General features: G+C 43.0%; 3 protein-coding genes and 2 long non-coding RNA genes across 9 annotated transcripts; 2 read left to right on the forward strand and 3 right to left on the reverse strand.

Annotated features, from left to right (window-relative positions):
• Nucleotides 1–2,114: 2,114 nt before the first annotated feature.
• On the reverse strand, nt 2,115–6,003 carry LOC4328336 (tyrosine-sulfated glycopeptide receptor 1). The gene has a single exon (XM_026023196.2). The coding sequence runs from the start codon at nt 5,492–5,494 to the stop codon at nt 2,303–2,305; it is 3,192 nt and encodes a 1,063-aa protein (XP_025878981.1). The 5' UTR covers nt 5,495–6,003; the 3' UTR covers nt 2,115–2,302.
• Nucleotides 6,004–8,312: 2,309 nt separating this feature from the next.
• Nucleotides 8,313–20,167, forward strand: LOC112937933 (uncharacterized). Of its 3 annotated transcripts, none has more exons than XR_003240780.2 (7): nt 8,313–8,684; nt 12,613–12,692; nt 12,779–13,068; nt 13,554–13,735; nt 15,642–18,722; nt 18,829–19,103; nt 19,208–20,167. It is a non-coding gene; the product is annotated as an uncharacterized lncRNA (long non-coding RNA). The 3 variants fall into 3 exon arrangements; XR_010739377.1 differs by having other exon boundaries at nt 12,798–13,068; XR_010739378.1 differs by having other exon boundaries at nt 12,899–13,068.
• Nucleotides 8,882–12,450, reverse strand: LOC112936000 (tyrosine-sulfated glycopeptide receptor 1). The gene has a single exon (XM_026023197.2). The coding sequence runs from the start codon at nt 12,273–12,275 to the stop codon at nt 9,126–9,128; it is 3,150 nt and encodes a 1,049-aa protein (XP_025878982.1). The 5' UTR covers nt 12,276–12,450; the 3' UTR covers nt 8,882–9,125.
• LOC4328339 (tyrosine-sulfated glycopeptide receptor 1) lies at nt 15,455–25,630 on the reverse strand. Of its 2 annotated transcripts, none has more exons than XM_026023198.2 (2): nt 23,810–25,630; nt 15,455–18,670 (listed from the first exon to the last, which is right to left on the reverse strand). In XM_026023198.2, exons 1-2 carry the CDS (start codon nt 25,246–25,248, stop codon nt 15,625–15,627), a joined length of 4,485 nt encoding a protein of 1,494 aa, XP_025878983.1. In that variant the 5' UTR covers nt 25,249–25,630; the 3' UTR covers nt 15,455–15,624. The 2 variants fall into 2 exon arrangements, with proteins under 2 accessions (XP_025878983.1, XP_015625313.1); XM_015769827.3 differs by lacking the exon at nt 15,455–18,670 and having other exon boundaries at nt 21,828–25,141; nt 25,220–25,426.
• On the forward strand, nt 21,190–26,188 carry LOC107280128 (uncharacterized). Of its 2 annotated transcripts, XR_010739379.1 has the most exons (3): nt 21,190–21,631; nt 25,022–25,198; nt 25,736–26,188. It is a non-coding gene; the product is annotated as an uncharacterized lncRNA (long non-coding RNA). The 2 variants fall into 2 exon arrangements; XR_001543340.3 differs by lacking the exon at nt 25,022–25,198.
• Nucleotides 26,189–26,556: the final 368 nt, after the last annotated feature.

The raw sequence follows: 26,556 nt of genomic DNA on the forward strand, positions 1-26,556 counted from the left end.
GTGCATTACTATCTATTCGGCTTCAAACCAAACCATCATATTTACTATTCAAACTAACAAAATATTGGCATCGCACATTTTGGCATCATCCAAAGTGGCCCATAATTAGTTGAATATTAACTGTTAAAAAATAAAAAAAGTTTTATTTAATAATTTAAGTAAATTATATATATAAATTTTATTTTTAACAAAACATATCTTTTAACAATTTTTAAAAAAACTTGCTAATGCGTTTTAGAAGTTAGAACAGACCCTAGTATAATTTTTATCCACTCAAGTCATTCAAAGTACGGTGATATGAGTGGGACCTACTACAAGTAACTTGCACTGTGAAGCATGTAGCTCAGTGTGTGTGTATATATATATATATGAAAATGATTCTATACACATAGGAGTACGTACACCTGCTCCCATCTACCGTCCATCGTAGCAAGCCCCGATAAAGCCCGGATGCACCGAACGGATCCGTTTTCATTTTTAACGAGAAAAAAAATCCGTAATCTCAATTAACCCGTGGTAATCGGAAAACCGGATCGATAAATACCAGCTCATTGGGTGATCTCGATAAATCAGTTATCAGTGGAGAGCTCGATATTCGGAGGGGTTGGCAGCGATGCGACGAGGGCAGGATACATCGTTGATTTGGTGTCCACGGCGAGTCGGAAGCGACGGCGTGATCCAGAGTATCATAATATATATATATAGGGAATCTAAAGCATTAAATATTTTTCCTTATAAAAGGAATCATAATAAGGACTTGAAATTGGTGGAAATGAGCAAGTAGTACTTTCTTCGGATTCCGATCCAGAGTATGTTCCCATTCACTTGTTAAGAAAATGGCTATCAAGAACGAATTAACCCTTTATTCCTTTTTTCTTTTTACATACCCCTCGGGCAAAGAAGAATAGGACAAAAAAAATATGGAATGCAATAAAAAAAAGATCTTTATTTATTCTTTCCGTAGTTTATCCATATTCATACAAAATTCTTCATGAACTAATACCCAACTCTTTTCGTTTATTAATTGTTATAACGAGTGTTTTATTCCAAGATTAAGTTATTGCTGAACAAAGAAAAAGTACCATTATATTATAAAGGATGAGATGAATTCCGAAGCGTTTTTTATCATTCTAGCAGACAGAATTCCTTTGGTCTAATTTAGGACGTTTATATATATATATATATATATATATATATATAATCTACTTGGCATGTGAGGAACGCCAAATATCATGACACTGTGAATGGCCTCATGCCCTCATAGTATCTCTGGGAGTATCTTTGGCTCACTGGACGATGGGCCCAGGACTGGTTATCTGCTTCGATGCTCACCCGTGCAGAATTGCACACGTGTTGCTCCCAAAAATTGGAGTCATCTCCCTCAGCTCCGGAGACGGCGACCGGCGAGCGGCGGCGGCGTCATGGTCCCTCTTCCGAGCAGCAGTACGGACATCGCCGGACAACCGAGGGTAAGGTCAGTTTACTCACTCTCCGCGCGTTCGCCTCTCTGTTCGTTCGTCATGTGAGGATTTCGCTTGCTTTAATGCGCTGCGGGTGTGGGGGTCTAGGGTGTTTCTTTAGGGTTCGTGGTGGGTGGGGGGCGATGCTTGTTGCAAACATGCTCCTCCGATTGATATTCGTCGCAAAACGTTGAACGATTAGACTATTAGAGGTTGTCGTTGCAAACGGGAGTGGGTGAAATGGTTCCTGCCCTAACATTATGCCCTAAAAAGTGATGATGAATTTTGGTGTCTCGATTCATACCCCTGTTAGCCTTTGTTTATGCGCATTCTTGTTTCGGTATTTATACCCTGGCATTCTGGTGAAAATTGTGATGCATCCTTCTAATCCTCTATTGCCACAGTTTCCTTTTTTTTTTTCTTTGCACCCAATCAAGGAAGAAGCGTCTACTTTTTACACCGTCAAATTGCCGAGTTTGCGTGGTACCTTTGGGAGAGGGCATTTGTGCCCCTGGCCCGTGCAATTTACGAACATGTTATTCTGCAATTTGATTCATATTTGAGGAGTTATTTTTTGAATAATAAATGGGATCCTGAAAACTAACCCACCTCGAATTCAAATTTATTCGAGATACGCAAAGAACATTCTGAGGATGGATGATGTGTGTTCATAACCTCTTAGGACTTTTTTTTTCATCATGGTATACATTTTACCCTGATAAAGGGAGAAATGAATCTGTCAAAAAGCTGTACAAAGGATTAGACTGGAGTAGTCATTCTTGCAAATTACATGTACTATGTGCACTGGTATACAAGATAATCCTGTATAACTGCATCCTATCTTAAGTTTTGACTGAATTTTGCATCTGCAGTTTGGCGTCTATACTGTCCAAGCAGGAGACTACTTCCTTTATAGTCGGCCTCATGCAGGGATTACAGTTGACACACTTGCAAGCAGTTTCTAGCACCTTCAGCATTTGCTCGTCATATCCTGTCCCTCGCAGTATTGGATCCAGGACCTCAATCTGATTCCCTTCTGATTTCATCTCCTGTACCCACTTGACAAGTTCTTTGGATGAAGACAAGATATGGACAGGTCGTCTTCCTGTGAGCAGCTCAAGCAGGACAACTCCAAAGCTGTAAATATCGCCTTTCAAAGTAGCAACCCATCCTTGTCCATATTCAGGTGGGATGTAGCCCAGAGTACCAACTAGCTCCGTAGTGACATGTGTTTTGTTGGCAAGGATTAATCTTGCTAGCCCGAAATCAGCAACATAAGCTTTAAATTCTTTGTCAAGTAGGATATTGCTGGACTTGATATCACGGTGGATGATATGTGGCTTGCAGGCATCATGGATATAAGAAAGTCCCCGGCCTGCTCCTTGGGCAATTTTGAGCCGCTTCGGCCAGTCAAGAAATGTACTCGCATCATCGTCCCTGTTGTGAAGCCAGTCGTCTAGGCTCCCATTCTCCATATAAGAATATATAAGGAGCCTTGAATTTCCCTGTATGCAGTAACCCCACAGTGGTACAAGATTGTCATGCTGTGCCATAGAAAGTGCTTCAACCTCTGCAGTGAATTCTCTTTCCATCAGGCACATCTCACCAAAAAGCTTCTTGATGGCCAGCTTGGTGCCATCAGGTAAATCGGCCTTGTATACTAGCCCGTAGCCTCCACACCCAATGATATTCTCCTTGTCGAAGTTATTTGTAGCCTTCACAATGTCAGCAAAGGTGAGCTTGTTTTTACCTCCCTTGTTTTGTGATACTATAACTAATGATTGCTCTGAATCAGACTTGTGCGAAGTTGCGTCTACATCTGCATTCTCGCTACTCCTGTTGTTGGTTATACAATCTGTACCCTTTACAGTGGCAAGAAGATATGCCAGAAATAGAAGAACAGCAATTCCTCCAAAGAAGACACCGAATGCAGTTGCAAAAATGGCTTTCTTGTTGTGACTTTTTGTGGAAATGGATGCTGCTTGTTCTGAACGACAACTGCGATGAAGAATATGGCCACATAACTTTGGGTTCTTGTAAAAGCTAGAATTTGTGAATGTACTAAACTGGGCTCCATTTGGAATAGGCCCTTCAAGATCATTACAAGAAACATTAAATGTAGAAAGGAAGTGCAGGTTGTTCAATGCTGATGGGATTGCACCTGTGAGATGGTTGCTAGACAAGTCTAGCACCTGCAAATTTGTCAGGTTGCCGAGCTGCTGTGGAATTTCTCCTGATAAATTATTCGAACTTAAACTGAGGATGTCGAGTGATTTCAACTGACCGATGTCTTGAGGGATCACACCACTGAAGTTATTATTGCTTAGATTCAGCACTTTTGGGAAAGCACTGGTTATCCGGTATTGAAAGCCCGCTGCAGATCTATATATAGGTAGCTCAAATACCCTTGGATCCAAACGGGTGGTATTCTTCTTTGTTATTAGCATTGGCATCTCCATTAAAGAAGCTGGAATCCCCCCTATAAGGCTGTTATTTGATAGGTCTAGATGGAACAGTGACTCTAGTCTTTTGATCCAAGGAGGTATAGATCCACTGAGTCGATTATCTAGCAAAAATAACATCTCCAACTTTTCTAGCTTCGACAGCCATAAAGGTATATTTCCAGACAATGAGCAATTAGCTATGGAAAGAACCTTAAGGTTCTGAAAACCATCAATTGAGTTATCTTCTGGCATGGCTTCGCCATAGAAGTTGGTCCCGATAAGAAGGGTGGTGAGGTTCCTAGAATCCTTGAGGATCCATAGCATGTTTGTGATATTTGTCAAGTTGTTGCAACCAACCGATAAGAAAGTAAGGGACTTCAAATTACTTATTTTTGGCGAAAGCTGACCTTGTAAATTGTTACTAGATAACCGAAGTGCGACCAGATTGGTGCAAGAGTAAATGCTTTCTGGAACTGTACCTTCAAATTTGTTGCCCATGAGATCTAAAGTTTTTAGATTGGACAGGTTGGAGAAGTTCACATTGCTAAGATTGCCGCTGAAGTTGTTTCTCTTGAGGTTAATCGTTATGAGATGTGTGCAGTTGCTCAGGGCTGATGGAAGCTCCCCAGATATGTTATTATCACCCAAATGGAGATCTTGCAGCCTTTTGAGCTGGCCTATAGAGTCTGGAATCCATCCGGTAATGTTATTCCCCTCAAGATCAAGAGTTGACAGATTTCTGAGGTTCACTATGAGTGTACCATTAATTACTCCATTCAACTCATTATTTGGGAAAGAGAGGTACTCCAATGAGGTAGCGTTGAAGAGATCACCCGGGAGATTCCCGCTGAGGTTATTGTGACCAACTTTGAGCACTCTGAGCTTCAAGCAGTTACCAAAACCAGGGGGGATGCTGCCACTAAGATGATTATAACAGAGTGCAAGCGCTGTAAGGGATGCTGAGCTGCTGCAGAAATTACTCGGTATGTGTCCCGTGAAGCTGTTGTTGCTGGCATTCAGCATAACCAGATTCTTCATCATCTCCCATGTGGCAGATGGAAACTGTCCTGTAAACGAGTTGCTCGAGATGTTCAGTACCTGGAGAGGCCGGACCGGGGTGGAAGACGGCAGCTCATGTATCTCTCCCTTGAGGTGGTTGAAGCTGATGTCAAGGACGGTGATGCTGCTGGACGCCATCAACTCCAGCGGCAAGCCACCGGACAGCGAGTTGTGGGACAGGTTGAGGCGCAGCAGGCCGGTGAGGTTGCCAAGGGACGGCGAGATACGCCCCTCAAGGCCCTTGGAAGCCAGCGAGACATCGGTGACCGTCCCATCTGCACTGCAGGTGACCCCTTCCCATTTGCAGCAGTCTGCGGCATTCCGCCATGACACCGCGAGACCGCCATCGTTGGAGAGGCCAGAGAGGAACTGGAGGAGGGAGCTCCTCTCCTGCTCTGTGCATGAGCTGGTGGGAGAGGCCAGAGAGAGCAATAGCAGCAGCGCAAAGGCAAGATTGAACCTAAGGAAATCTATGAAACATCTATTGCTGCACTTCTTGCATGAGGAATGGAGTTGCTGCTGCTTCTGCATGGCCTCCAAGCAAATGGTGCCTACGCCTGATTCTGATTGGATGTGCAAATGAAATGGACCTGATGATGCTTTGAGGAAGAGGAGGAAGAAGAAAACAAAGCAAGCTGCTTATGTTGCAGTCGTATTCACAATATAGAAAGGAGGATTGGGTCAAGAATAAGGTGTAGTGGCCACACATCCACACTGTTGATGATGTGCACAATTGCCAGTAAGCCACTGCAGGTGCAGCTTCCTGGTTCACACCATATACCAGCACGTTTCAGTTGGAGCTGCCTGCCACAAAATTTTATTAAAAATGTCCAAGTGCCCAACCTTTTTGTACAAAAAATTGTTGTCTGCTTTTGCAATTTGCATCCTCCCTCGATTATGTGATTGTTCAATTGGTATTAAACAATTGTTTTGGTTTACATGATGATATGAGATGATATTATATAGTATGACATGTGTTCTGTTCACCAACTTTACAATGACATCTTTTCAGATACTGCAGTATGAAGTGGTAATTGTTTGTGCTACTGTTGTCAGTGTTGGTCATTCCCACTCCCACTCACTTGGTTCTCTGTGGCCTCTGCTCCACTTATAAATTATTAGCATTGGCTAATTGATTCGCTGTCTCTGTCTGTTCTTTTTTTATCCCAGAACAAATCGGCCGTTGCTAAAATTTAAATATTAGATAAATCTTAGGCTATTTTTAATGTAGTTTTTTTTTTCAACATTAACTTTTAAGTCAGTAAGGATACATATATAAAATGTTTTATTCACATTACTTGTTAGTCGCTAATAAATCGTTTGGTATTTAGGTAGTTCTTGGTCAACCGATGGGGCATTATGGATTGTGTAAGTTGATTATAATCGTGTCATTTAGAGACGCCAAAGCTATAGCTAGTCTTTTTTCCACGCAAGAAAGGGGGTACAGCTAGTTTTTGACCAATCATTTATTAACGATTCCATCCTGCGTCTGGAGAGCTCTTGTCCTATATGTACATGAATTGTTTGTTGGTCAGAGAGATAACTCTAGAAGTTCAGATTGCTGCGTTTCAACAAAAATGTTCAGAATTTCAGGTTGCCAAGTCATGATAACATGTGGCCACGGAAATGGTTGGACAAATTGCTGCAGTAGAGTCAAATTGCTGTACATGAGTTCTTTTTAACGAAAATTGCTATACATGAGTAGATATGCATTATGGGACTATGCCACTGAAAGTCTGAAATAGTTCATGTAAACATCCAAAATTTTTAGATTGGGCAATTTGAAGAAGCTGGCCTTGCCTCATCTCCGCTGAAATGACAAACACCACAGTTAAATTTATGCAATGGATGGGTTAATTGACTCAACGGTTACTCCCACAGTTTCAGTAAGAACGTAGGATGTTTTGATTTTGTTTTAAATTAAACTTATTTAAATTTAACTCAGTTTATAAAAGAATAAAGCCAAACAATTACTACCTCCATTTCATATTATAAGTCGTTGTGACCATTTCCTTGTCAAAGTTTGACCAATATTATAAAAAAATATTGCAGCATTTCCAATACAAAATTAATCTATTATCAAAATATATCCAATGTTATATTTAATGAAACTATTTTAACATTATAGATGTTGTTATATTTTTCTATAAATTTGATGAAACATAAAAAAATTTGACTTAGAAAAAAGTAAAACAATTTACAATATGAAACAAAAGGGTATATCATAAAAATGTATTCAAGGTTAATAAAATTAATTTGGCATTCTAGATATTACTATATTTTTTTCATAAACTTAATTAAATTTAATTTTTTTCCAGGTGTCGAGGATCGTCTCGTTTGGCGTTGGACATCTAACCAGCGCTACTCAGCGCATTTGGCATACCAGGCTTTCTTCCATGGCCAACATTCCTTTGCCTGTGGTGATCTTCTCTAGCACGCAAAGGGTTGCTAAATGCAGGTTCTTCTTTTGGTTTGCTTTCCAGCAGCGCTGCTGGACGGCTGATCTCCTCCAGAAGTGTGGCATTGATAGTCACTCAGCCTGCCCTTTTTGCGCTCAGGATCTTGAGACGGCGAACCACATCCTCCTCGACTGTGTGTTTGCTCGGCAGGTCTGGCTCCATGTGCTGTCGCCTCCTGGCTGGGCTGCCCTCTCTCCCCCCCTGTGGCAGCTGGTTCCAGGACTGGTGGTCGTCCTCCAGGGCCTGCTTACCTGAGCATCTCCGGCGCTGCTTCGACTCCCTGGTGCTCCTGGTCTCTTGGCAGCTATGGAAGGAACGAAACTCTAGGGTTTTCAACTCTGCGCTCTCTTCGGTCTCAGTGGTTCTGGAGTCCATCCACCCAGAGGGCTATCTGTGGTCTTTAGCTAGCGTTGCCGCTTTTGGGGACTTGTTGGGAGTGTAGAGTGGCTCGACCCCTTCCTGCTGCTTGGAGTTTGTATTTAGCCGCCGTAGTTTTAAGCTCCAACTTCTTTTTTGCTTTTTTCCCCTTCCCTCTACATAAGCCGGTCTGGCTGATTGCGTCGTGTAACTATAACTCTTTTCTTCTAATATATTGACGTGCAGTCTTTTTGCGCGTTCGCAAAAAATTTAAAATTTTTTACTTGGGACAAAACCCAAAATAGAGGAAGTAGATTAATACAGAGCAATCAATTGTCACGCACGACGCACCCTAAGCCCCACTATTTTAACCGTCCGATCGTCCGTGTACGGTTTGGATCAAACGGTCGCGGGAGATTCATGGGAAAATTTACGTGGAAGCCCTCGAAGTTCTCTCCATTACTACTTCTGTCCCTTTTTATGCCCTTACTGAGTTGGGCCGGAATACATGGGCCTCCTCCAGTAGTCGAGGTGGTCGTTTCCATTTGGGCCCAACACGAGACAATCTTTTCGTTCTTCTCACAGACTAGCGGCGGCCGGCGGGGGAGGTCACCGCGGCCGCCGCCGGCGACGGCGGCGGCTGCGGGATTGCTCCTCCCGGACCGCTGCCGCGCGCCCGCGATGCCCTTGAACTGTTCTACGACAATGCCAGGGCTGGCCTGGTCAGAGTGGAGGCGCTTCCCTTCCCTGTGAGGTGGCGCACTCAGGGTGTTCGGCGAAATGCTCGAGTAACTTGTACCGGGCGGCAGCGAGCGTGGCCATAGGCGCCGGAGGATGACGCCGCGTGTGTGCGTTCCGCAATGCCACGCTCTCTTCACGCGCGCGAGTCAACCTCCTTCGAGATGGTTAGTCGTTCTGCATTCTCTTCCCACTCCATACTAGTGCCTAGCATTTGTGCTGGTCTTTTATCCACGCATTTCACAGCCAACTGCAAATCTGTAATCGTATCTATACGTCTGACAATACCTAGTATCTTCACTTGAATGGGAACCATTTTGATTTTTGCATTGAAAAACTCAAGGAACATAACAATTTCCTCACTTGTTTCGACCTTTTTTCATGCCTGTGCAACCTGAGAATGAACAATGTTTAATAAACAGGGAAAGGAAGACGCATTACATACCCACTTTCTAATGTAAAAACAAGTACAGTAAAAAAGGGAAATGCCTCAAAATCACACTAGCCTGTCACACGCTGTACAGAACGAACTATAAGATCAATCAAATTCTAGTTCTAGTGAAACCAGATCAACTCTGTTCACTTAAAGTACAAGATTATCTATCATATTATTGCATCTTTAGGTCAGGGTCTATACTGTCCAGACTGGCTACTACTTCCATCATAGTTGGCCTCATCAAAGGATTACCATCAACGCACTTGCAAGCAGTTTCAAGGACCTTTAGCATTTGCTCTTCACACCCTGTGCCTTGAAGTGTTGAATCCAGCACCTCAATCTGCTTTCCCTCTGATATCATCTCCTGTACCCATGGGACAAGTTCCTTTGAAGTAGATAGTATTGGAACTGGCCTCCTCCCAGTGAGAAGCTCAAGCAGGACCACTCCGAAACTGTACACGTCACCTTTCAATGTAGCAACCCATGCTTGCCCATACTCAGGGGGGATGTAACCGAGAGTGCCGACTAGCTCGGTTGTGACATGAGTTTTGTTGGGAAGGATCAACCGTGATAATCCAAAATCTGCAATATAAGCTTTGAATTCTTTGTCGAGAAGGATGTTGCTAGATTTGATGTCACGGTGGACAATACGAGGCTTGCAGATATTGTGGATGTAAGAAAGGCCGTGGCTTGCTCCTTTCGCTATTTTGAGCCGTCTTGGCCAATCTAGAATTGTGCTGGTACCATCGTCCTTGTTATGAAGCCAATCATCCAGACTGCCATTCTCCATGTAAGAATATATGAGGAGCCTCGAGTTTCCCTGGATACAGTAACCCAAGAGTGGCACAAGATTGTCATGTTGTGCCATGGAGAGCGTTTCAACCTCTGCACTGAACTCCCTTTCCATCAGGCACATTTCACCATTGAGCTTCTTTATGGCAAGTTTTGAGCCATCAGGTAGCTCTGCCCTGTAGACTAATCCATAACCTCCGCATCCAATGATGTGCTCCCTGTTAAAATTATTTGTAGCTTCCATAATGCCAGTGAATGTGATCTTGTCTTCTGCTTCCTTGCCTTGCTGCAACATTACTAACAAATGCTCTGAACTGATGTTGGATGATAATGCTTCCGTGTAATCATTGCTGCACCTATTTTTGGTCCTGAAACTCATACCACTGATCGACCAAAGGAGATACCCTGACAACATAAGAATGACAATGGCTCCAAAGAAGACACCAAAAACAATTGCAAGTATGACCTTCTTGTTTTGTTGTTTCTTTGAGATCAAATGTCCATCAGCTGAACTGCAATGGCGTACAAGCATAGGACCACACAGCTTTGGATTGCCATAAAAGCTAGAATTTGTGAATGTATCAAGCTGACCACCAGTTGGGATAGGCCCTTCTAGGTCATTGTATGAGATGTTGAATTCGGAAAGGAAGTTTAGATTGTTCAGCGCAGCTGGGATTGTACCAGTTAGATTGTTGCTTGACAAATCCAGCACAAGCAGATCTGTGAGGTTGCAGATCGACTGGGGGATATCTCCATATAATTTGTTAAAGCTCAAATTCAGTGAAAGGAGCACTTTCAACAGACCAATCTCTGGGGGGATCAAACCGGTGAATTCATTTTTGCCTAGATTGAGCACTTTGGGAAAAGCACTGGCCTTGCGGTATTGAAGTAGTGATGCAGATATATATATGGGTAATTGAAATGCTCTACGGTCCAACTGTGCTGCAGCCCTGTCTGACCTTAGCATTGGCATCTGTAATAAGGACATCGGAATTTCTCCTGTCAGGCTGTTATTTGATATATCTAGATAGAAGAGGAAGTTTAGGCTACTGATCCAGTCTGGTATTGGTCCAGTTAGTCGATTGTTGTCTAACTCTAGCACCTCCAACCTTGAGAGTTTCGATAGCCATCGAGGTATTTTTCCAGATAATGAGCATTCACTTAGGGATAGAACCTGAAGATTCTCAAAACCATCAATACTGCCATCAGGCATTCTTTCATTCATGAAGTTGTGGCCAATAAGAAGGGTGGTGAGGTTGCTGGAGCTGCTTAATATCTGAAGTGCATTTGCTATGTTTGTAAGACAGTTTCCTGCGAGTGACAGGAAGGAGAGGGATTTCAGATTGCCTAGTCCCTTTGATAACTGGCCGTGCAGCTTATTGGAAGATACCCGCAGAGCAGTTAGGTTGCTGCATGTGTATATGCTTTCTGGAATTTCACCACTGAAGTTGTTCCGCATAAGATCTAAAGTTTTTAGATTGGGTAAGTTGGAGAAATTGACATAGATGAGCTCTCCACTGAAATTGTTGTTATTGAGGTCGATGATTTTCAGACTTGTGCAGTTACTCAAGTTTGATGGTATGCTCCCAAACATTTTGTTGTTGTTCAGATGGAGTTCCTCCAATCTGTTGAGCTGACCTATAGACTCTGAAATGTTACCACTGAAGTTGTTCTCTCCGAGGTCAAGGGTAGCCAGCTTACTGAGTTTGACAACATTTGCCCATTCAAGTGTCCCTTGAAAATCATTGTTTGGAAAAGAGAGGCACTCTAACGAGGTAGCATTGAAGATTTCATCAGGGATAGTCCCACTAAGGTTGTTGTGGCCAGCCTTGAGGACTCTGAGCCTGGAGCAACTTCCAAATCCAGGGGGAATGCTCCCACTTAATTGGTTATAACTGAGTTCAAGCACAGATAAGTATGGCGAGTTGGTGCAGAAATTAGCTGGTATATGCCCACTAAAGCTGTTGTTACTGACATTGAGTGCAACCATATTTTTCATCACTACCCATGTGGATGATGGAAACTGTCCTGCTAACAAATTACTTGAGATATTCAGTACCTGCAGTGGCCTTGCAGGTGTTGAAGATGGCAACTCGTCAAGATCTCCATCCAGGCGGTTAAAGCTGACGTCAATGGTGATGAGACTGCTGGAAGACAACAGTTCCTTCGGCAGGGCACCAGACAGCAGGTTGTGAGACAAGTTGAGGCGCAGCAATCCAGGGAGATTACCAAGAGACGGTGAGATGCGTCCCTGGAGGCTCCTAGAGGCCAGGGAAACATCAGTGACCGTGCTATCTTGGCTGCAGGTGATCCCATCCCATTTGCAGCAATCTGTACCATCCTGCCATGACGCAGCGAGGCCGCCATCTTGAGAGAGCTCCCTGAGGAACCTGAGGAGGGAGCTCCTGTCCTGCTCTGTACATGAACTGGTGAGAGAGGCGAGGTTGATGAGCAGCACCAGGGCAAGGGCAAGAACAGGTATGGGAAATTTGTTGCTGTGTTTCTTGCACGGAGAATGAAGTGGGTGCATGGTTTTCTTGTGAATCTAGCATGGAAACTTGATGCTGAGTTTGTATCTAAGTATCTTCACTGGGAAAAGCATCAGATGGTTATATCAAGAAAGAGCATCAGGAGTAAGAAAGAGTGTCTATTGGTTCCATTTTATTTTGGCCTTCTCTGACTTGGGGAATGCATCAGATGGTCATACCTAGAAGGAGCATCAGGAGGAAGAAAGAAACGTCTATAGGTTCCAGTTTATTTCAGCCTTCTTGTCATTGTCATCACAAATAAATGCTGGTCAATGATTTGATGCTATAGTATATGGGTACTCATTAAGATTTAGGACCTCACAAAAACTGTCAGTGCAGTTTTGTTCGTCGCACTATGGCGTTCCAGTAGCGGCTGCCAGTTATACTATTGGAAAGTCAACTTCTCGACATTGGCGGCCGTAAGTAATTCTCTCCGTAGCCATCCTTAATTTTTAACCTTAATCACGTTGACATTGTTACAACATGCCTTAGTTTACTTGATCAGGCATGACTTCTCTTACCAGCTTCACCATGGATCTCTTCGGCTCTTCGCTAGCTATTATTCCGGACCAAATTTTGACACAACGATTGAACTGAAGGATGCTGCATCACCTTTATTCAACAGGAAAATGCACTGTATTTGCGAAAGAACAAAAATAATTGCTGAAGATTTGTAAGTTGGAGAGATAGCACTACATGGAATTAAAGCGTCATTCCAAGAAGTGTATATGATTTACAGCAATCATCATGCATCGGCGTCGCGGTCATGGTGTGTACAACAACAATGAACAACTGGTGAGTGGAGGGACCAAAACTGCTGCTCCCTTCTTCGGCTTGAATCTTGACCGTTTACTTGCTGACTCTGTTGTTATCAAGCGTGCGCTTTGGTTTATTTGCTCCACACGCTTGCAGTTGTTTTCCGCTTTCCACTAGTATATAATGTAGGTTTTCGCTCTTATGCTTATGCCTATGTTTATGAACTAAAATTTAAATTTTAAAATTATTCTTATCTTAAAATTGATTTTGTGGTTTTATTTATCATGGTTTATTTTTTTTGTATCACTAAGAATATAAAAATTTTACCATTAAATTATTTTTTTCTTTGCTAATAAACGTTACGAATAGACGTAAGATAAGCGAAACGATGGATCACGAGCATAAAATCCTAAGCATGTGATGGATGGGTGGATGACTAGTTAACTCAGACGATCACTTATGTCCTTTTTTGTTTTTTGAAATGAGATTATAAACTGATTCACTGGGCTTTGATCTATTGTCAGATACCTTCTCTGCATCCCGCCGCCGCCGCCGTGGAGGCGTGGAGGTGTGATTATTTATTGGAGAATGGGCGCGGAGCGGTGAACGGTCGCCTTACCGAGCGGTGGCCATCTGGTCTCGTTTCAACGGTTCGGATCAAGTCGCGCGTGCGAGCGATTATATAATACTTCGTCCGTTTTATAATGTAAGACTTTCTAACATTATCTACATTCATATGGATGTTAATTAATCTAGACAGTATGAATAATGGTAGAAAATCTTACATTATGAAACGGAGGGAGTAGTAACATTTTGCACGTGAGCCCTTAGACTACTGTGCATTCGTGCTTAAGGGCTCCTTAAGGAATGAGCCCTTTAGTTTTTTAGGAATTTTAGAGAAAAATTAGCATGAACTCACACCTCCTGGAAGTCTTTGTATCACTCTTTTCTCCAAATCCTATAGCGTTTTCATGTGAAGCATCCAAACTATATGACTAGACAATTCTTGTGTTCTATGATTTGACATTATTTAGGATGAGATGGTATTATACCGTCCTAATTCCTTTGTTTTCCTGTTGCCTGTGTTTTTGAATTCTGCTTTTTAAAGTCGTTCCGGGTAGGATCACTACCAATAGTAGCGATCTGTATGCTGCTTGGATCAAGGTTACAGGCAACCTCATGATATTTCTACTTAGACCATGTTTTTTTTCTTCAACTCTAAATTTTAATTTTCTCGATTTTTGTTAGTACGTGTTTTAAAATGTTAAATAATGTGTGTATTTGTTAAAAAAAATATACAGAAGTTGTTTAGAAATTCAAGTAAAACTATTTTTTTTTTAATTTTATGATAGTTAATATTTAATAAATCATGTACTAAAACATTTTTCTCGTTTCGAATGCTTTGATTTAATCATTAATAAAGCTCTCTCTTTCATGTAAAAAAAAAATTCCCAGCAGCTACGAACAGGCCATTAGGAATTTAGGATTCCTTGGACTTTTTTTTTTTTTTTGCTCTTCTTTGAGTTGGGCCGGAATACATGGGCCTCAACTCCTCAAGTGGTCGTTCCCATTTAGGCCCAACACAATCCACAGGCATTCGTTCTTCCCCCAGACCGGCGGCGACAATGTCCCTCTCTGCCGCCGTCGCTCCTCAAATCCCTCCGGCGAGTGGCGTGCTCGCGGCTCCGTATCCTGTCCTGGCTTCCGCCACCACCCCCGCAGCGCTGCGAGCTTGCTCCTCCCGGCCCGTGCCTGGCAACTCTGGGGGAAGGGTGGGCCGCTTCCCTGTGTATCGGCGCGCTCTCAGGGTGTTCGGCGAAATGCTCGAGTGTCTTGCCACGGGCGGCGGGTGACCGTGGCCGTAGAAGAGCTCGTGCGGTTGAGAATGTCGATCAGGGATTGGTTGGTGCTGCGTGAGTTCGTGCTGCTCCTTCGAGATGGTTAGTTGTGCTGCATTTTCTTTCCACTCCAATACTCCATGCTAGTGCCTATCGTTTGTTCTGGTATTTTATCTAGGTTACAACCAACTTTAGTCATCATTTCTAGAATGCGTTGAGCGGAAACAAATGGCGGGCAGCAGCTAAATCCTAAATACTCTCTCCGTTTCAAATTACTTGCCGTTCTAGGTTTGTACTAAGTCAAACATTTTAATCTTTGACCATCAGTTTCTATATATTATATTTTTAGATTCATCATAAGACATACTTTCAAAGATAGATGTATTTGACTTAGGAAAAAACATAGAGTGACAAATAATTTGAAACAGATGGAGTATCTTGGTATCTTCACTTGAATGGAAACAATTTCGACTCTCTCAGTAAAAAACTCAAGGATCATAACCATGTTCTCACTTGTTTGTACTTTTTGTCATGCCTGTACAACTTGGGTGTGGATAGTGTTTCAAGAAACAGGGAAAGGAAGAGAATCACTTAAAACACTTTTTGATGGAATTAAACATTCACTAAGCAAAAACAAGTAACATCAATTTGCTGAAATGATATTAGTCTGTCCCAAGCTGTACATAACAAACTATAAGACAAGTCAGAAGTACTACTTATAGGGAACTACAAAATTATCTATCATGTTTTTATAATTTTATATCTTTATTTCAGTGCCTATACTGTCCAGACAAGTGACAACTTCCATGATAGTTGGCCTCTTCAAAGGATTACAGTCAACACACTTGCAAGCAGTTTCGAGCACCTTTAGCATTTGCTCTTCGCACCCTGTGCCTCGAAGTGTTGGATCCAACACCTCAATCTGCTTTCCCTCTGATCTCATCTTATGTACCCATGGGACAAGTTCCTCTGATGTAGACAAGATTGGAACAGGGCGCCTCCCCGTGAGAAGCTCTAGCAGGACCACTCCGAAACTATACATATCACCTCTCAATGTAGCAACCCATGATTGCCCATATTCAGGGGGAATGTAACCCAGAGTGCCAACTAGTTCAGTTGTGACATGGGTTATGTTGGGAAGGACCAACCTTGACAGCCCAAAATCTGCAATATACGATTTGAATTCTTTGTCAAGTAATATATTGCTGGACTTGATATCACGGTGGACGATATGAGGCTTGCAGACATCATGGATGTAATGAAGGCCCTGACTTGCTCCCTGTGCAATCTTCAGCCTGGTTGGCCAGTCGAGAAATGAGCTGGCATCATCATCCCAATTGTGAAGCCAATCGTCTAAACTACCATTCTCCATTAAGGAGTATATGAGGAGCCTCAGATTGCCCTGGATGCAGTAACCCCAGAAGGGCACGAGATTGGCATGCTGTGCCATGGATAGTGCATCAACCTCTGCACTGAATTCCCTTTCTGTTAGACACATTTCACTATTGAGCTTCTTGATAGCGATCTTGGAACCATCTGGTAACTCAGCTTTGTAGACTAGCCCATAGCCTCCACACCCAATGATATGCGCCTTGTCGAAGTTATTTGTAGCTTTCACAATGTCAGCAAATGTGAGGTTGATTTCTTCTCCCTTTCCTCGTGTAATCATTATCAATGAATGCTCTGAATCAGAGTTGAATGAAGCTGCTTCTAAATCACCATCGTTGTCACTACTATTTTTGGTTATGAAGCGTTTGCTCCTTTCTGAGACAAAGAAACACCCTAGCAACAAAAGAATGCAAATCCCTCCAAAGAAGACACCAAATGATATTGCGAGAACGATTTTTTTATTCTGTTCTTTTCTGGACACTGAACTTGCTTCTGCTGAACTGCAGTGGTGATTGAACCTAGAGTCACAAAGCTTTGGGTTTCCTTCGAAGCTTGAGTTTGAGAATGTATCAAATTGGCCTCCAGTTGGAATAGGCCCCTCTAGGTCATTGTTGGAAATATTGAATGCTGAGAGGAAGTTCAGATTGCTTAGTCCAGGAGGGATTTCACCTGTGAGATGGTTATTGGACAAATGTAGAACCTGGAGGCTTGTGAGGTTGCAAATTGATTGTGGGATCTGCCCAGATAAGTTGTTGAAGCTGAAATCAAGCACAACAAGCACTTCCAACTGACCAATCATTGGGGAAATCACACCTATGAAGTTGTTATGGCTCAGATTCAACAACGTAGGGAAGCCAGTAAGCGTGCGGTATTGAAATGATGGCCCGTTATAAACAGGAAGCTCAAAAGCCCCTGGGTCCAAATGGGCTATGTCTGATGTTGATCTTAGCATTGGCAAATTCATCAAGGTGATCGGAATTTCTTCTGTAAGTCTGTTGTCTGATACATCTATATAGAACAGGTGGTTTAAGGAATCAATCCATCTTGGTATTGGTCCTGTGAGTTGATTGCCATTTAAAAGTAGCATCTCCAGATTCGTGAGCCTGGATAACCATAGAGGTATTTTCCCAGACAACAAGCAACTGTTTATGTCAAGAACTTGAAGATTCCCAAAACCATCAATACTTTCGTCCTGTGGCATGACCTCTCCTCTAAAGTTGTGCCCAATAAGCAGGGTGGTAATGGTGCTGCAACTTTTAAGGATCTGAAGTGCTTTTGTGATGTTAGTAAGCTTGTTGTCATCAAGTGAGAAGAAGGAAAGATACTTCAGATTGATTATTCCCGGTGACAACTCTCCATGGAAATGGTTGCCTGATAACCGTAGGGCTGTCAAATTGCTGCATGAATAGATGCTTTCTGGAATTGTGCCGGTGAAGTTGTTGAAGTAAAGATCTAAAGTTTTTAGATTGTGTAGAGCGGAGAAATTGACTTTGCCAAGATCTCCACTGAAGTTATTGTGCTTGAGATCAATGATTGAGAGATTTGTGCAGCTGCCCAGAGTTCCGGGCAACTCGCCAGACATCATGTTGCTGTCCAAATGTAACTCCTCCAATCTCTTCAGTTGGCTGATAGAATCTGGAATCTTGCCAATGAACTGATTCCCTCCCAGATCAAGAGTTACTAGATTTCTCAGTTTTGCTATCTGTGTACCATCAATTTCCCCATGCAAATTATTGTTAGGAAAAGATAGGTACTCCAATGAGACATCATTGAAGAGTTCACCTGGGAGTGTCCCACTGAGCTTGTTGTGACCAGCCTTCAGAACTTTGAGCATGGAGCAATTACCAAGTCCTGAGGGGATGCTGCCACTGAATTGATTGTAACATAGTTCAAGCACAGATAAATTTGATGAGCTGTCACAAAAACGAGTCGGTATCTTCCCAGTAAACTTATTACTGCTGACATTGAGGGCGACCAGATTTTTCATCACATCCCATATGGAAGATGGAAACTGCCCTGTAAATAAATTACTTGAGATGTTGAGTACCTGCAGTGGCCTGATAGGGGTTGAAGATGGCAACTCGTTGAGACCTCCATTCAGCCTGTTAAAGCTGACGTCAACGATGATGATAGTGCTGGAAGACACCAATTCTTGTGGTAAGGCACCAGATAGCATGTTGTGGGAGAGATTGAGACGCAGCAATCCAGTGAGGTTGCCAAGAGACGGTGAGATGTTCCCCTGAAGGTTCCTAGAAGCCAGAGAAACATCAGTTACCGTCCCATCTTGGCTGCAGGCGATCCCGTCCCATTTGCAGCAATCTGTGCCGTCCTGCCATGATGCAGAGAGGCCTCCATCCTGAGAGAGCTCCCTGATGAACTTGAGGAGGGAGCTCCTGTCCTGCTCTGTACATGAACTGGTGAGAGAGGCGAGGTTGATGAGCAGCACCAGCGCAAGGGCAAGAACAGGTATGGGAAATTTGTTGCTGTGTTTCTTGTAATGAAGTAGCTGCATGGTTTTCTGGTGAAACTAACATGAAAAACCTGATGCTGAGCTTTGTTCCTGACTGGATAGGACTAATCAATGAAGAGCATCAGGAGGAAGAGAGAAGCTGCCCTTGCTTCCATTTTATTCTGGTATACTAGTCGTAATCATAAAAAAGAAATACATGTCAAAGATTAGGTGATATAGCCTATGGATATTCATTAGGACTTTTACAGATACTGCCACAATATCTTCTTGGCAAAATATGGTTATATAGCATCCAGTTTCGCCTGTCTTCTTCGGTATGACGTCTCACTAGCGAGTACTATTGAAACATCAAGTGGCCGACCTCCCTGATCGTGCAAGTTATTTCCTTTTGTTTGGACCATTTTTTATTTTAATCGTTGTCACATTGACATTGTTACAACATGGATTAATTGACTCCATCTGACATCACTTCTCTTACCAGCTGCACCCCTGAAGCCATGAAAGACCTGTTAGCTTGCCAGTTGCCACTGATGCGTACAAATTTGTTCATCCTTGAGAAGATCAAGGAGAAACGCCCAGGGATCTTCCGACTAGTTCCACAAGGTGGTGGGCTAGCCGGCGTTGGTTCGAAATCTCACCCCTTCTATTTATTTGATATTAGGTTCTTCCCTAATATTCACGTTTTTCTTCTGTGAGAAGATCAAGAAACACAGCTGGTGAAGATTTGTAAGATCAGCTTTGCAGGTGGTACATGGGAAGCATCATTCGGAGAGTTGCATATAATCTAGAGCAATCATCGGCGTCGCGGTCGTGGTGCGGCACATGCTCTGGACACCAACAAACACAGCTGATTGGTTGGTAATCTGGTGACTATCTCGTCTCTATTATTATTGTTGTTGTTGTTGTTGAGACGATCACGCAAGGGCCAAGGCGTTTACTTTCTGCTGTCAAGCGTGCGCGTTGGTTGGCTTATTTGCTCCACACGTTCAGCTGTTATCCATCCTTCAGGCTTCGCCGTTGTATGACTGTTGACCCATGGAGGCATGGACTATTATGACGCTTTGTGGTTGTGGATGCCATCTGAATTTTGGAAGCATATCCCCTGTGGATGCCATCTGGCTGATCACTTGCATAGTTGCATCGGGATTTAGGACACCACAGGGGATACTGGTTGATCACACATAATCATCTTATGTATTCTTCCGTTCTAAAATAACTTAACCGATAATAGAATATGACATAACTTAGTACAATAAATCTATAAACGGATTACGCACCAACAGGCTAACCCTTATGGGCCTACACGTCAGAGGTAAGTAGAAGAGCCTCATCGGTGTAGACATGGTTGAATGTAGAGTACTCTTGAATGTACTTCCTGGACCTGGAGCTACACAAGCCTTAGTTTAATTGAACCGTTGTGTAAAAATTGTATTTTTTTTAAGTCATGGTCATATATTTCTTTTTCTGTTTCTAATTCCAGTTTGCGTACGAGGTATTTGCAAATTTACTCATTTATGGTGTATATATGAAGTGTAATTCCAATCGTTCTATGCGCAAAGGTTATACTATACTATCCCTTACCATCTCTGTTTATATGATCATAATTCAATTTCTGCTGTTCTCTAACAAACGACGGCATGTAGGGAAAAAAAAACAATTCTAATTGGTTAGACTTCGGCTGAAATCCGTAGAAAAATGAACGAGGTATTACAATTTTTTTTTTGTGGTTTAAAAGCCAAGACCGAAAAGAATAGACTACCATATAAAAACCCTAAAATCAACTAACCATACCAAATATAGTTTAGGGTATTGTGAACTTTTTTTTTTTTAGAATTGTATTGTTAACTTCTTTTTTTTTTGACACGGATAACTTTAGTTTCCATTAACCAGCAGCCTCGGACAAATCGCCGGAGAGGCGGAGACCAAACTAGTTACAAACTCCGGGGCTTGGCTCCAGTAACAAGTTGAGCCAGGGGCCACGGTAACAGCTCCATAGGAGGCCATTCGATCGGCCACCTTGTTACAGATTCTAGGGCAAACAGATATCAAAAGAAGTGATTAACAGGGCCCTAATGATTTTGAACAAAGCTCCATCTGCACTCCGATCCATCTCCTGGGAAGAAATTGTATTGTGAACTTAGAGTAAGTTTAATAGTATAGCCAACTACTAGCTCCAATTCATCTATAACCAATCTAATAGCTCATTCATACAATAGTTACATACTACACTATTAATATCTAGTCTCACCTATCATACACACACTGCGTCTTGGAGTCCGTGCTATAAATCTGTAGCCCGCTGCGCTTCTCTCTCCTTATTTATCTGCTTAAAATATGTTTGTAGCTGGCTTATAGCCTGCTATTGTAACTGCTCTTATTCCTAAATTTTAACTACGACTGATAAGCCAACGATGAAATTAAGTTGGGCTGGAATACATGGGCCTCGTGTGGTCGTTTCTCTCCGGGCCCAACACGAGCCCGAAAGCTTCGATACTTCTCCCAGACTAGCGGCGGGGAGGCGACCGGCGGCGACAGGTGGCCGGCTGCCCGCGGCGCCGCGGATTTGCCGTTTGCTCCTCCTCCGGGACCGTGTCACCGGGCAGCATGACGCCGCGCGACGGCGACGCGGCGACGCCCTTCGACTGTTCGACGCAATGCCAGGGGGAGGGGTTGGGGTTGGTCTGGTGGAAGTGGAACGGAGCCGCTTTGCTGTGAGGCGCCTTGCTCAGGGTGTTCGGCGAAATGCCCGAGAGGCTGTCCAGTTCCGGTCGGGCGCCGACTGCGGCCGTCGAAGATCTCGTGGAGGTGGGCTCGTCGACCAGGCGACTGAGGGGCCATGCTTCGTGAGTGCGTGCCGACAATGCCGCGCTCTCTTCACGCGCGCCAGTGCGCCTCCTTCGACATGGTCAGTTGTGCTGCCTTCTCTTTCAGCTCCATGCTAGTCCCTAGCATTTGTGCTGGTATTTTATCAACGCATTTCACAACCAACTTAGCAAAATATCTTGGTTAGCAGAATTTCACAACCAACATGGTTAGTAGTGCTGACCTAGTTAATTTTTTCAATAACACATTGATGATCGGAAACAAACTGCTTATAGCAGAATATCTTGGTATCTTTCTAACCTTTTTGACGTTGTTTCTACCTTTTTGTCATGCCTGTACAACTTGAGCATAAATAGTGTTTCAACAAACAAGTGAAGGATCAAAGCAAGACGAATTCTTTCAGCACTCAATGCCCTGAAATGATAGTAGTCTGTCACAAGCCGCGGAGAACGAACTATAAGACAAGTCAGTCAGAAGTACTAATTCTAGTGAAATTACATAAACTCCTGTTGGGTGAAAGTACAAAATTATCTATCATTGATGTTATGTGTTTCGGTCAGCGTCTATACTGTCCAGACTAGCAACTACTTCCATGATAGTTGGCCTCATCAAAGGATTATAGTTGACACACTTGCAGGCAGTTTCAAGCACCTTTAGCATTTGCTCATCATACCCCATGCCTCGAACTGTTGGATCCAGGACCTCGATCTGTTTTCCCACTGATCTCATCTCCTGTACCCACGGGACAAGTTCCTTTGATGTAGACAGTAAAGGAACAGGCCGTCTTCCCGTGAGAAGCTCAAGCAGGACCACTCCGAAACTGTATATGTCGCCTCTCAATGTAGCAATCCATGATTGCCCATACTCAGGGGGGATGTAACCCAGGGTGCCAACTAGCTCAGTTGTGACATGAGTTTTGCTAGGAAGGATCAACCTTGATAGTCCAAAATCTGCAATATAAGCTTTGAATTCTTTGTCGAGCAGGATGTTGCTGGATTTGATGTCACGATGGACAATATGAGGCTTGCATACATCATGGATGTAAGAAATACCTAGGCTTGCTCCTTGAGCAATCTTGAGCCTGGTTGGCCAATCAAGAAATGAGCTAGCATCATCATCCCTGTTGTGAAGCCAATCGTCTAAGCTGCCATTCTCCATGTAAGAATATATAAGCAGCCTCGAGTTTCCATGTATACAGTAACCCCAGAGTGGCACAAGATTGTCATGCTGCGCCATGGTGAGTGCTTCAATCTCTGCAGTGAATTCCCTTTCCATCAGGCACATTTCACTATTGAGCTTCTTGATAGCTAACTTGGAGCCATCAGGTAGCTCAGCCTTGTAGACTAATCCATAACCTCCACAACCTATGATGTTCTCCTTATCGAAGTTATTTGTAGTCTTCATGATGTCTGCAAACGTAAGCTTGTTATTGTCTCCCTTGCCTTGTGGCATCACCATCAATGAATGGTCTGAATTTGGATTGAATGAGGCTGTTTCTTCATTTCTGTTGTTAGCTAATTCCCCTTTTCTCATCAACTTTGTAGCCCTGAGTGACACGAGGAGACTACTCAGGGATAAAAGAATGATAATGCCTCCAACAGACACGCTGAGTGTGATTGCTAAAATAACTTTCTTTTTGTGTTGTTTTCTGGACACTGAAGGTGCTCTTGATGAATCACAGCTGCGGAAGATATTTGAGCCACACAGCTTTGAGTTTCCAACAAAGCTAGAATTTTGAAATGTACTAAACTGACCTCCAGTTGGAATAGACCCTTCCAGATCATTGTTAGAAACATTGAGCTTAGAAAGGAAATGCAGATTGTTCAGTGCAGATGGGATTGTACCTATGAGATGGTTATTGGATAAGTCGAGCACCTGCAGATCCGTAAGGTTGCAAAGCGGTTGTGGGATCTCTCCTGAAATACTATTGAAGCTGATATTGAGTGTCCGGAGCATTTTTAGTTGGCCAATCTCTTGTGGGATTGCACCCATGAGATGGTTCCTGGCTAGATTTAATGTTGCTGGGAAAGCACGAAATCCACGGTATTCAAGTGATGGTCCTGTATAAATAGGAAGCTGCAGGATCCCTGGGTCAAAATATGGTGTAGAATTTGCTGATATGAGCCTTGGTATCTCCATCAAAGCTGTTGGGATCCCCCCTGTCAAGCTATTGTTTGATATATCAAGATAGAAGAGGAAGTTTAGTCTGTTAATCCAGGCAGGTATTTGTCCAGTGAGTTGATTGTTAGATAAATCTAACATCTGCAAATTAGTGAGTTTTGATAACCAAAATGGTATGTTCCCAATCAATGAACAGTCATCAATTGATACAAATTGCAGATTCTCAAAGCCATCAATTGTTTCATCCTCTGGCATAAGCTCACCATTGAAGTTCACTCCCATAAGCAAAGTGCTGAGGCTCCTGGAGTTCTTGAGTATCTGAAGTGTATCAGTGATATTCGTAAGAGAATTGTTGGAAATTGAAAGGAAGGAGAGGGACTTCAGATTGCCTATTCCCTTTGGCAGCTGGCCATGGAATTTATTGGAAGACATCCGCAATGCAATTAGATTGCTGCATGAATAGATGTTTTGCGGAATTGTTCCATTGAAGTTGTTAAGCAGAAGATCTAAAGTTTGTAAATTGGGTAGGGTGGAGAAATTGATCTTGGAGAGCTCTCCACTGAAGCTGTTGCTCTTGATATCTATGGTTTTGAGATTTGTGCAGTTGCTCAGAGTCGATGGCACCTCTCCATACATGTTGTTGTGGCCCAAAAGGAGTTCCTCTAATTTCTTGAGTTCACCTATAGATTCTGGAATCCTGCCATTGAAATTGTTCCCTCCAAGATCAAGTGTAACCAGATTACTTAGTTTCATGATATGCGCACTATCGAGTGTTCCATTTAAACCATTGTTGGGAACAGACAGGTGCTCCAAGGAGGTGGCATTGAAGAGTTCATCAGGGAGAGTCCCACTGAGATTGTTTTGACCAACCTTGAGCACATTTAGCCTGGAACAAGCTCCAATCCCCGGGGGTATGCCTCCACTGAACAGGTTGTAACAAAGGTCAAGCACCATTAAGGATGGCGAGCTCGAGCAGAAATGATCCGATATCTGCCCAGTAAATCTGTTGTTGCTGGCATTCAGTGCAACCAGGTTCTTCATGGCCTTCCATGTGGTGGATGGAAACTGTCCTGTAAACGAGTTGCTCGAGATGTTCAGTACCTGCAGAGGCCGAACAGCGGTCATCGGAGATAGCGGGTCTTGCAGCTCCCCTCTGAGTCGGTTAAAACTGACGTCGAGGACACTGATACTGCTGGAAGAAACCAATTCCCATGGTAGGTAACCGGACAGCGAGTTGTGCGATAGGTTGAGGCGTAGCAGGCTAGTAAGGTTTCCAAGAGATGGTGAGATGTGCCCTTCAAGGCCCTTTGATTGCAAGGAGATATCAGTGACCGCTCCATTTCTGTTGCAGGTGATACCTTCCCAGACACAGCAGTTTCTATCATTCCGCCATGACATGGAAAGGTTGCCGTCTTGCGAGAGCTCGGCGAGGAACTGGTGAAGAGAGCCCTTCTCCTGCTCTGTGCAGGAGCTGGTGAGAGAAGCCAAGGAGATCAGCAGCAGGAGACCAAGGCTCAGGGAAGATATGGTAGGTAATTTGCTGCTATACCTGTATGATGGAAAATGGAGTGGCTGCATGATTCTCTGATGAAACTATGATCAAAACAAGATGCTTGGCGTGTAAAGAATCAATTGTGTAGTCAAGAACGAGCCATGAGGAGGATGAAAGAAGCCACTTTTGCTTCTAATTTTGTTTTGGACTTACCGGTCGCAGTCCATCCAGGATTAGATATTTAGATGCAATAGCCTATAAGGAGTACTTGCTAAGTTTTCACAAGATTGATGCATGGTCTTTGTTAACGCGTGTGCTGTTAAATTCTCTACCGGTTGACTGTAGAATGATCTATTGCACAGTCAACCTTCCTGGGTATACTAGCTACTACCGGATGGGATATATCATAGTACTACGAATCTGGACAGGTCTCTGATACTAGATTGCTATATTATGGCACGGATCAATATGTTTTTTTTTTACTGAAGCATTAATTCTTTACTCAATCCTTATCACGTTGCTCTTGTTACATCATGGTTAATATTTGACCGTATATATCACTTATGTTACCAGGTTCTCCCCAGCTTGTATTTTGTGATAATTCGGTTGAAGATTTGCAATTGTGTACATGGAAAATCATCATTCCGAGAGGTGCATATAATTTGGAGAAATCATTGGCGTTGTGGTCATGGTGTGTACGCATATTTTGGACAAGAACAAATTGAGCACAAGTGGTGGTGGTGAGTGGGCGACCCGGTGTGTTGCTGTCTTCTTCTTCTTGACCGTTTACTTTCTGTTATCAAGCGTGCACTTTGGCTTATTTCTCCACACGTTTGCAGCTCTTTTTCCATCTTCTACCGGCTCCACTGTTGTATCATTATAGACCATGGATTATGACTGGAAATTTGGGAGAAATTTGATAATTTGACACTTTATTCATTGTTGTTTTGCTTTAATTGATACTTGTGCGAATGATATGTGGGACCATCTGAGTGAATGAAAGTGACCAGAACATGATGTTAAATACTCCAAGCCCACTTTTGTGGAATGTCAAGTTGTCAAATCTGTCGAAATTTTGGAAGCGTGAAGAAAAGTACAATGGGTACCGTATGAGGGCTGGATGATGTGGGGCAAGCTATATCACTTGGGACATCATGGTGGAGCCCTGACTCTTGTACAGACATATGTGGTCTATGGAACGGACTGGAGCCACAGAATTGCACTAGAATCTGGGCTCATTTTGCAAGCTGGTGTAAGACTTGTCCTCCTTTATCATGGACATATTTTTCTAATTTTAATTCCGATTTGCTTACGAAGGTCTGTTAAAAAGTTCAGGTGATATCATTTCGATGCTCGGTAGTAGGTCTAGTGCACTTCAATTATTTTGTTCCATT

Source organism: Oryza sativa, chromosome 2, assembly GCF_034140825.1.
Source record: "Oryza sativa Japonica Group chromosome 2, ASM3414082v1".
NCBI lineage: Eukaryota > Viridiplantae > Streptophyta > Magnoliopsida > Poales > Poaceae > Oryza > Oryza sativa.

Excerpts from the sequence above, each read along its gene's own strand:
- LOC112936000 (XM_026023197.2), bottom strand. The coding sequence starts at position 12,275 with ATGCACCCACTTCATTCTCCGTGCAAGAAACACAGCAACAAATTTCCC.
- LOC4328339 (XM_026023198.2), bottom strand. The coding sequence starts at position 25,248 with ATGCAGCCACTCCATTTTCCATCATACAGGTATAGCAGCAAATTACCT. Across the intron at positions 18,671-23,809 it reads AAACTCACTAATTTGCAGAT|TTCATGTACAGAGCAGGACA; the intron begins GTTAGATTTATC and ends CTCTCTCACCAG.
- LOC4328336 (XM_026023196.2), bottom strand. The coding sequence starts at position 5,494 with ATGCAGAAGCAGCAGCAACTCCATTCCTCATGCAAGAAGTGCAGCAAT.